Source organism: Lygodium microphyllum, chromosome 29, assembly GCF_053477565.2.
Source record: "Lygodium microphyllum isolate KBCC chromosome 29, Lygodium_microphyllum_v1.1.10, whole genome shotgun sequence".
In the NCBI taxonomy this organism is placed as follows: Eukaryota; Viridiplantae; Streptophyta; class Polypodiopsida; order Schizaeales; family Lygodiaceae; genus Lygodium; species Lygodium microphyllum.
In genome coordinates, this window is record NC_141163.1 from 11,392,990 (window position 1) to 11,403,446 (window position 10,457).

Here is a 10,457-nt window from a genome sequence, read left to right on the forward strand (position 1 = left end):
AACAACATTGGTAAATTCTTATCAAATTTAAGTAGCTTATCCACACCCCCATGTACACATGTTAATGAGTATAGTCAAAAGGCTCTAAGCCACATAGGCAACATGCAACTTGTAGCTAATTACTAGTATTAAGCTTTGTATCTCTCACAAAGACAAAGCCTTGCTTAAGGTTTTCATGCTTCAATAGAAATAAATTTATTACACATGAAAATCACCAATCGAGTAAGTCAAGAGGTAGGTAAATATGAAAAGTCCTCAAGCACAAAGTAACTATGCAAACCATGAAGGATCCATATTCCCCATGAAGGTTCCATGTTTCCTTTGTCTTGTCTTGTTAATGGTCTTGCCTTCTTTGTTTCTTAGTGATTTCACCCCCAGTTCAACCTGTAATCTTCACTTGGGCCTTTTATGCCCTTGAAGCCATCTCAAATAGAAATGTCCAATCATCTTCATCATATTTACAAGTATAAGTGTAGATAGACCCTTAGAATTTAAAAATGGAGTATTTGTGAAGTAGCTCAGAGGTGTATCAATACATAGCCTATCAGCCTATCAGCCTATCAGCCTATCATATATGCAGGTTTGGAGATAGACAAACACATGCAATATGTATTGTTACTCATCACTATTCAACCTATCGTTCATGTCGATTGAACCCACATTTCAACGTACTCATAGCACACAGTCCAATTAATTGTTCACCAAAAGATCACGGGTAAAAGAAAAGTCCCCCCATGGTGTGACATGGCCACATGCACTATGCCAATATGCCCAAGTGCTTATAATTGAACCCCTTGCTCATATTTAAACCCTTTGTGTATGGCATAAGAAATTATGGAATTGTGCCTTGACTGGAGTAAGGGACCAGGGGGCGTACAATAGTAAATACTGGATCCCATGCATCCTCTTGGGAATTCACCATGAAGCTGAAATAGTGGTGGAAAAATGGCCAAAAGCAAACATTTCCCAACAGAGAATGTGCCTTGAGGTTGCACAACCTTGAGAACTTCAGGTTCTAATTGAGAGCTTGCACCCCGGTTTGCTGTGCCATCTTTCCACTATGCTCTTTTTTGGCTGACTCTGAGATTAAGGCTTCATGTTCCTGATCCTCGCCTGTTTGCACACCTCAAACCAGGATTCGAAAATCTCCTACTGTTTTGGAGCATCCACCCTGATAATGGTGATTGATCATTTGATTACCCTAATGCCACCCGGAATCAAGTGACAAAGTAGAGCATGATGCATTGCACTTGAATTTTGCTGACCGCTACAAGGAAAACCCCAAATGATCATCAAATTTGCAAGACTATCATAGTGCTTTATTTTCCTATTCTCAAATATTACAAGCAGTAATATTACATGCCTTGATGTTCCTATGTAAGACTTTCTAAGTACTTACTTTTGTACCCTGTCTCAGTATTCACCAAAATTCTGTCAGCCTAAGGCAAATATACAAAGATTGAGACTCAAGGGCGGTATTTTCCTGTGATACACATGATCTTAACTTCAAAGCATTGGCAAAAGGCCAGCTCCATGAAGAAAAAGTTCACAACCAAAATTCACAAAATAAATTATCAAGATATGAGGATGACCCCATGCCACCTCTCTTGATACTCAGCTTGCTCCAAAATTGTGATTGGTGACACTCGGTAGTGCAACTGCACAGTCCTAAGCTCTTTGATTCCTTGGATTCAGATTGCTCAAGTGTTCCGACTTATGTCATTTGCTTGCTGCTCAACACTGAGCAAACGTACACGATCTCTAAGTTCTTCGAAGGTGCGCATGCTCTCCACATCAAAACCTCCAGCAAACTGACATGCAACTCTTTCAGTACATATATTCTAAAACAACACTAAAGCCAGAAATTTCCTTGAATCACAAAAACAAAAATAACTTACAAAATAAAGACAGCTATAAAGGCATAAACTGACCTGATGAACACGAAATGCAAACCGCACTCCTTGAAGTAGTAAAAATTCTCTTTGTGGTTCTCTTGCAGGAGATGCTGCTGATGCATCAAGCTCTAATGCAACTCTCTTCATGTATTTCCTAGCTAGTTGTACAGAAGCAAGCTTGATCTGTAATTTCAAGCCCATGAAAAGTCAAAGCAGCAAAGAAATGACTGTCATATTCAACAGTCTGGGTGTAAAAGTGGGAAAAGACAAAACTATTATAATCTTACATACTCTGCCAATCAACCCAGAATCAAGCATCCATTGCGTTGGGATGTTGAATTCTTTATAACGAGCTATCGCCATCTCTCGAGTTCGTAACAAAGCATACACACTTTGCTCCACTCTGCACAAGAGAAAGACAATCGAAAACTCATTGCAGCAAAAATTTTGGCTTTGGGTGGTCAATCAAAAACCAAGAAGATTAAGACTTACTTTTCTAGAAGAGAGAGCATCTTTTTTAGAGATGCTTCACATGGCATACGTGGATCATCCTCAAATGAGCTTATTTCAAGTTCCAGCTTCTTCAGGTCCTGGTACTCAAAAGCTGCTTCACGTAGGGCATCAGCTTTACTTTCTGGCCATTCAAAGTGTTTTAAGACAGCCCGTTCGTCCACCTAGCAAACAGCCACACCCATTGTAACAAGGAAGTTCTGGATCACTTTTCTATTCCAGCCTTGATCTTTCTTACTCCATGGGAAGCTCAAAACATACAAATGTATTACAAGCAGCCTGAGAAATGAGAAATAATATAGGGGGACCAACCATTACAAACATCCAAATCCACTTAAATGTCAAGAAAGTGAAACTTCAATCAAGACTATAGAGACATCAAGCTGCTCACCAGAAAAGACAACTCTTCATCCAGCCAGGAGACAAATGCTATGACATCTTCAATATGATCATATGCAGCACTTCGGACCTCTGTGGATAGCGATTGAACAAAGTCTCCCTGTGTCTCCACATCTGCTTTAACCTGTGAGGAATGCCACCAACAATCAATCAACCAATCTGCCACAAAACAGAGCTATAAAAAAACTCAGGAGTATCACTGGATTTTTGAAATGTTATGAAAGCAGATTCCAAGGCAGTAAACTTACTGCTAACAAGAAGGCAGAACGGTTCTCAATTTCACCAATAAGGTTATTTTTTGCATCAGAAACATTTGCATCAGAAGTTCCCACACTGGTGTCTTTCTTTGCCTCTCTTCTCATTAATGACTGATAAAACTCTACCACTTCAGGGGCTCTTTGTACTTTATCTTGTACAGGACCTTGTGAGCTCAAAGTTCCAGGAGGAGGCGGTGGTGGTGGTGGTGGTGGTGGCCCGGCTGGAGCTGTAGCAGGTGGTGGTGGGGGGGTTGGTGGAGGCACCTGAGGACCAAGTTGGCCAGATCCTTGTGCTTTGATTAGCTTATCACTATCTCTGGGTTGCCTGTCTGAAGCTTTTGGGGGTGGAGTTGGAACTCTTGTTGCCCTTTTCTGAACATCAAAAATCTTTATCTTGTTCACCTCAGGCCGCAGTGAGCTATGATCGGATGCTAAAACTGTGTCAGCTCCCCTCTCTGCAGATTTTAGTCTCTCTGGCAACTTTCCAGGTGTTCCTTTGCCCAACTTAAATATAGATGGTGGCTCACTTTTAAATTTTTCTGCCATCTTTTCAGCCCTGGCTCGTTCAGCTTTTTCCTTGATGGCTTTTTCTCTTTCTAATGCTAGTTTATGTCTATCTTTAAATGCAGGATATTTCTCTTCAAGTACACTTCCTATAGACTTTGACATGAGCTGGAATGAAGAGGCTACATTGCTTGTAGGGTCACCCATATCCACACTTCGCCTTGTTTTGACTGGAGGTGGGGAATCATCCAACACGTTGCAATCAGAGGAAGAGAGCCTTCCAGACTCCACTTCATTTGAACCGACAGTTGTGATGGCAACAGAATCACTGGTATTTCTTTGAATAAGACTTTCCAGAGATCCCTTTGAGCTTGAATGTCTGTGTTTAAAGTCTACAGATGAAGCAGAAGATGTCTGCGAATCTTCCTTACCTCGTCCCCATTTCTTCAATTTTCTGATTAAACCAGACTTCTTAGAGCCAGAATGCCGTACAGGTTGGCCATCAAAGGAAGAATCATCCAAGTCGCCTTCAGATGGAGTGGATGGTAGTGAAGAAATACTGTCATATTCTTGTTCGCTTTGCTCTTTGGCTTTTGCAGCCAGAAGATCAGGACCTGCATATTCCATCATGAGCTGCTTTGCTTTTTCTTGTGATCTAGGGCTCAAGCTCTTTCCCAGATCTAGAGCCGTTAACTTCCCAGGTGGTGCCTGATAATTTCTTAATTCATACCTCAAGCATGCATTGACCCACCGCAAGTACACAAGTTCCTCGACCTCACTAAATCGATTCATTTGCAAGCCTTCTACCTGTTTACTGAGATCTTCATTTGCAAGCCTCAGATTTGAAACTTCTGCTTGTGCCTTGGTTACCAGCTCATTCTGCCATCCATCCAATATCTCAGAATATACAAATTCATTTGGCCAAATTAACTAGGAAACATTCATCTAATTTCATCAATAAAGTGAGTTTACCTCAGTCATACTTGAAAGCTCACTGGTTTTCGCCTCTGCTGCTGCCAGTTTGATCGTCAGCTCTCTCTTCTCATGCTGAAGCTCTTTGTTTGTCCTGCGCAGCTCCACTATTTCAACCTCTAGTTCTTTCAAGGTTTGTAATTTTTTTTCCAATTCAAAGTCTTTCTTGGAGGCCTCTTGCTCCCTCTCCTGGAGGACAGCAACTTGTTGTTTGAGAATTAGAAGTTGTGCTTTGGTCTGTCCAGCATCACTTTGCATAGTCCTCTGCATGTCCTTCATTTTCAATCTTGCCATATCAAGCTCCTTCTTCAAATTTTCGTTTTCTAAAAGCTCTTCCTTCAGTTTCTTAGCTTCATCTTCCAATGCATTTATTTTCCCATTCAGTTTTTCAATCTCCATATTTTTCTTCTGCACTTGCCTTTCCAATTCTAGGTAGCTCTCCTCCTGCTCCTTTAGCCCATAATATTCAAGCAGCTCAGATTCAAGCCTCATTTCCTTCTGTTGCAAATCAGCAATCAATGCCTTCAAATGTAGAGCCTCTACAGACTCGTTCCTGTCTATCCAAGTTTGATTCTCAAGTGCGGCTACATCCTTTGCTGAATTTTTGTCACATGAAGTCAAGGCCTCAAATATCTCCAATGCCTCATCATCCTCAGAGTTGGATTCATATTTTCTTGATTCAATGCTATCATCCGAGTCATATTTGAGCTTGCCCCCTGCTGCTGATTTTTCTGAATCGGATGGGAATTCCACACCCCCTTGAAGAAGATCATCAAATTCTGGCAGAAGTAACTGGTCGTTTTCTTGAAAACTTTTAGAGCTTAAGGCAGGGCTATAATTGCTAACACGCTTCACTTCTTCTTCCGCCTAAACAGAAGACAACAAACAGACAATATTAGCTACATGTAGCTAATGTGACAATGATACGAGAAATAAACATCGGACATTGCCAGACCTCCTTCTTCGGTGCTGACTGAGCATCTGCATATGTATAAATCTCCTTGCCATCGCTAGCCTCGTCTTCATTCTGAGGTCCTGCAGTTGCATAAGCAACACGTTAGGGAGGTGGTTACATGAATTGCAACTGCTAAAAAGGTTGAAAGAGGAGCCTCAGCTTGCTTACTCTGGGACCGACTGCGGTTATTTTTTAGTTGCGCATAAGTAAGAGCTACCAGAGAGAAGGTGACTGCAATCACCACTCGTACTATCATGAAACCTGTGCAAACGGCTGGCAGCCTATCTCTTGCATATTATCTTGATTATGGCGGCCTCTGATGTGAAAGTGGAGTCGGATTTTTCTCTTGCCCACACATGCAAGCTTCAGCAAGAAAATTTGCGGCTTGAAGGAGATCGGTGCAAAACTTGAAGCTTTTTCCCCAGAGCGAGCTACATCAAACATAACAGCAGCGACACATCAAGATAGCTCAATTTTGACAGCTATCAGACTTGGCCAAATCCGGCATGCATTCATCGAGTGAGTAAAAAGGAACTATGGATTGTAAAGCATGCACACAAAGATTCCTTAACGATTTGAAAGTTCACGGACGCATGCAAAGCTCTTGATTTCAAGGAGACAGAGAGAGAGAGAGAGAGAGAGAGAGAGAGAGAGAGAGAGATAAGAAAGAAAAAACCTGTTCACGCGACTTACCGCAGAAAGGGGCTCCGGGCGAGAGAAGACAAGCACCTTAGAAACCGCCTGCTGAACTTCGATGATGATGAAACGGAGCTGAGAAGGCCATCCAAATGAACGATCGGGCAAAGAAAGCTCGGAAGGGAGCAAGGCGGTGCGGCAGATCGGCTGTGGCGGAAAGACCTGCGGAGAAGGATCGCGAGAGTCAGGCAGACAGACAGACGGGAAGAAGACAAAGGGGAAGCGGAGATATGGAGGTTGTGAAAAATTTAGCATGTGAATTTTTGGGAGTTGACGAGAGAGAGAGAGAGAGAGAGAGAGAGAGAGAGACCAAAAAGGCCGCCCGAACCTGCCGCGATGAAGAACTCGAGGGGCGGAAAGCGTCGTTCTTTGGGGGTTGCGTTGTGGTGTGATGATGCCAGCCCTCAGCGGCCCCCCCCCACCACACCAAAATAAGTGTGCACTGTGACATGTGTACTAGTGTGCACTCGGATGTTGGGAGCATTGGCCTTTAGTTCTTCAACTCCCTTATGCAACACACCAAAAGAAGAGAGTTTTCGCACATAAATTGTGCTGCCTCCTTTCTGCATTTATGTCCTGTTTTCCTATCAATACCTCTTTTGGGTACTATTAATATCGCAACACACAACACATAGTTCTACAAATTCCGTTTAACTGGCTCACTCCACCCTGTGCAAAACACCTTGTAGTGTGTACACTAGCATGCATTGGAGCATTGTCCTTTTTATTCCCGTTCTTCGACTACCAAATCGTACTAGCTAAGTTATTAGTGGTGGTAAAAGAATAAGAAGTTGTGCCGCATGTGCATCATGATCATTGGAGCAAATCGAATGCTCATCATGATCATAGTAGTTACCATCATCATTATGCTTTCAATGTTACGCTCGCCAATGCCATGGCGATAATAGGTAATTGTTGAAATCCCTAAATTGGTCATTATGGCGCCACTAAGCAAGCCCCAAGATGGTGTCTTTCTCTTCTTGGACGCACTCAGAATCATTCCAGGGTGCATGATTTCATTTCATATCTAGAAGAAGTAGGAAAGCAACAACCCACAATTCCACCTCTTCTTGATCTGCAAAACTTGTATTACTCACCATATTCACAAAATTGAGTTCACACAACAAGCAAGGGGCTTTGACATTCCACATGTTAGGCTAGTTTCGTGAAGAATGATTCACCATGTCATCATAAACTTGTAAAAGCATATGCCCTAGCACGCAATGCTAACAAATGAAGGGGTGTTATCACATGTTCTTTTTCAAAGCCCTCACACCAAGCATATTCTTATGTTGGGTGGATTATCAAGGGTCAATCGAAACTAGGGCAAAAGGCCCAATAGAGTGTCATTGAAATTCAAGCATCATGCGTGGCTTTAACTCTCCACCATTATATGCAATTCATGGCTTGTTATATTCAACATACATAAGCAAAGCTACAAAATATTAAATCAAGTTGTCATAATCTCGAAGGTAGACATAAGCTCCAAATCCCACCATATCATGTGTTTTAGAGAGCCAAAAAAGGCACGCACAAGGCGGAAATAAATCATTCATGACTTGATGAGGTGATACTCGAACTTCTGGCACCACATTCCCATAGCTTGATGCAACAACTACTTTATCCAACTCACATGCTAAAATCAACTATTAAAGGAGCTTAATCAACAATGTTTCAATCATTACACCAACATGTAGGATGGCAACCTTCTAGGGACCATCACTTTATTGGTCATCATATCCTAGAGAGACAACCTTTGCAAAAAGTCTTAGTATAGTGTGTAAGCATGCTAGTTTTAGAGCACCCAATATTTTCTACAAATTTGGCTTGCATCACTAATGATGCAACAAAGTAGTTCCAACAAAGAACATGAAAAACCATTCACCTCATCTCAACGACCATCTACCAACAAAACACAAGAGATCTCATGGACTAAATATGTTTGTGGAAGACCATTGTTTCAACAATCAAGCTGAAACACTCCTTGTGTTCATTGGCTAACACTCTTCTTTTTGGATAGAATTCTAGCATTCATGCACACTAACTTTGTGGGATGCATAATTTTATATCGAAAGCTACTAACATAATTTCCCTAGGGCTTATTATGCCAATGGAATATCTACTGCTAGCCTTGTAGCCACAACTTTTGCATAAGGGTTAGAGGTTCCATATTTACTTTTGTAAAACAACATGGCCATACTTTTGCTTGAGATAATACAAGCACACACCTAAACACCCAATTTTGCTACAATTGGAAGGAGCTACCGAAAGGTTGGAGGAAATGAGTTTCATTAGAAAAACTCTTTTGGAGATATTTATGAGAACTACGTGCATGATGTGTAGCATTTTACTAATGCATATGGTGCCAAATACAAATGCCGATCATATGTCCTACATGACAATGCAAAAATGTAATGTGGAAGAAAATCTATCAATAATAAAAATTTAGATTTTGATTGTTAAATATGTAATTGCATGGAACAATGAACATTGAAGATTGAGCTTGAAAAGAAGGTGGATATTATAGAAATGAATGAGAGAGATTAGAGATTGAGCTTATAAAGAAGGTGGATGTAATAGAGACAAACATTAACCAAACTAGCAAATATTTGAAAATGCTTAAAACCTCAAGCAAAAAAAGTTCAATGTGATTTTCCATCAGTGCTTTTGGCTAAGCTTTTCTATATTTCTTCCTTCAGCTTGTCACTTCATGATAGGAGTCAATTCTCAAAGGCTAGTTTCATTAATGTGCTATTGGTCTTTATAGTTCCAAATTGGTTTTACTACCAAGTTGAGGAGCAACCAACCTTCATGAATAGGACATAGTACATTCATACCAATCACATGCTTATGGAACCATAGACAAGCCTTAAAATGTGAAAAAACCTGCCCAACTTAGCCGAGCCAAAACAAGTAATCAAAAGGAAGTGACAAACATCTTTCATCACATTCACTTAAGCACTTTAAGGGTGTTGTGATCATTCATTTTGATTGTACACCATCTCAACTAGCACTTTTAAGGGCCATTTCATTCAATTCTCCACTTTCAAAAGTTGTACTATCAAGGGTCAAATCCATTGCAGTTACCTAATGATAGGAAGGCATTTGAGTCTATCATTTTTTGTTGGCTTTGTAGCCCAGGTAAGTAGCATGCTTTCCTACCTCACTTACAACTCACACTTCCATAGCCGCTCGACCTACCATGTCCTAAAAATTAATGTAGAGGGAGATGTATATTATACTACTTTGTACTAACTTTAAGCATCTTCCTCACTCAAAACTACTAAATAAGTTTTGCACATGTGAAATATCTAAAACTTTACACAAAATAGTAGCAAAAGACACAACTTTAATAACTTTTACCAATTATGCATACTATGTATGAATTCAATTGTTTCAAGTGCATGATTGTGCACAATTTCTACAACAACCACACTATTCTTAATGCATGATATTACTCCTTTGATATGTTAAGATGGCTACCTTCATAAAGTAAAAAAGGATGCTTCATAGAAATTGAATAACAATACGAGTGTGAACACACGTTAAATTGTTTCTAACTAGCACATCTAAAAAGTTTCAACTACCACATTGGTTTTTTACTACCCACCACTTAAGACTATGCATTCTTTCCTACTAGATGATAGTATTTTATGTGATTAATGCCCACCTTATCTTGAGTAGTTAACCCAAAATAGCAGCAACTACAAGCCAAATGAAAAAAATAAGAGAGCAAGTCAAAGCTAGTCAAACCCAATTAAAGCTAAGTTAAAAAAAGTTAACTGAGCTTGAATATTAAAAAAGAAAGCAACTTGGGATAAAAATTACATATATCAGCATCCATAATCTAGAAATGTTAAGAGGAAGATTGGCTAGGTGCCCAAAAAAAAGAGAGAAAAATAGTTATTTGGAATTATTCTACGCTTTGATATCTCTTAAACTAGTTTGGTTGTAGCTACTTTTGAGTCCACAAGGTGCGAAGAGTGCAAAATTGGAGCATTAAACAAACACCCATGTAGTTTATAATTAATGTCTAGGTAAAAGCTCAAGCCTCACATGTGCACATAAAATTATCGCACAATTATTTTAATGTGCAAACACATCTAGTTAGGCCACGAGTCAATGAAGTAGTGAAGGCATATGAGCATTCTATGTAAGCGAATGGATTAGAAAAAAGAGAGGAGAAGAGAAACTTCTACACAAGCCAATGGATCAAAAAACCCCAAGAGAAGAAGAGAAATAAGTGTATGCTTATGCTACCTTATATAT

At 40.1% G+C, this 10,457-nt stretch overlaps 1 protein-coding gene across 2 annotated transcripts; it reads right to left on the minus strand.

Annotated features, from left to right (window-relative positions):
* Positions 1-696: 696 nt before the first annotated feature.
* CHUP1 (Hydroxyproline-rich glycoprotein family protein) lies at positions 697-6,617 on the minus strand. Of its 2 annotated transcripts, none has more exons than XM_087672227.1 (11): positions 6,499-6,617; positions 6,186-6,350; positions 5,661-5,923; positions 5,493-5,572; positions 4,538-5,404; positions 3,053-4,444; positions 2,797-2,928; positions 2,388-2,569; positions 2,187-2,298; positions 1,932-2,078; positions 697-1,811 (listed from the first exon to the last, which is right to left on the minus strand). In XM_087672227.1, exons 3-11 carry the CDS (start codon positions 5,746-5,748, stop codon positions 1,701-1,703), a joined length of 3,111 nt encoding a protein of 1,036 aa, XP_087528353.1. In that variant the 5' UTR covers positions 5,749-5,923; positions 6,186-6,350; positions 6,499-6,617; the 3' UTR covers positions 697-1,700. The 2 variants fall into 2 exon arrangements, with proteins under 2 accessions (XP_087528353.1, XP_087528354.1); XM_087672228.1 differs by having other exon boundaries at positions 6,517-6,532.
* Positions 6,618-10,457: the final 3,840 nt, after the last annotated feature.

Excerpts from the sequence above, each read along its gene's own strand:
- CHUP1 (XM_087672227.1), bottom strand. The coding sequence starts at position 5,748 with ATGATAGTACGAGTGGTGATTGCAGTCACCTTCTCTCTGGTAGCTCTT. Across the intron at positions 5,573-5,660 it reads TAACCGCAGTCGGTCCCAGA|GACCTCAGAATGAAGACGAG; the intron begins GTAAGCAAGCTG and ends ATGCAACTGCAG. Across the intron at positions 2,929-3,052 it reads GTTCTGCCTTCTTGTTAGCA|GTTAAAGCAGATGTGGAGAC; the intron begins GTAAGTTTACTG and ends CATTCCTCACAG.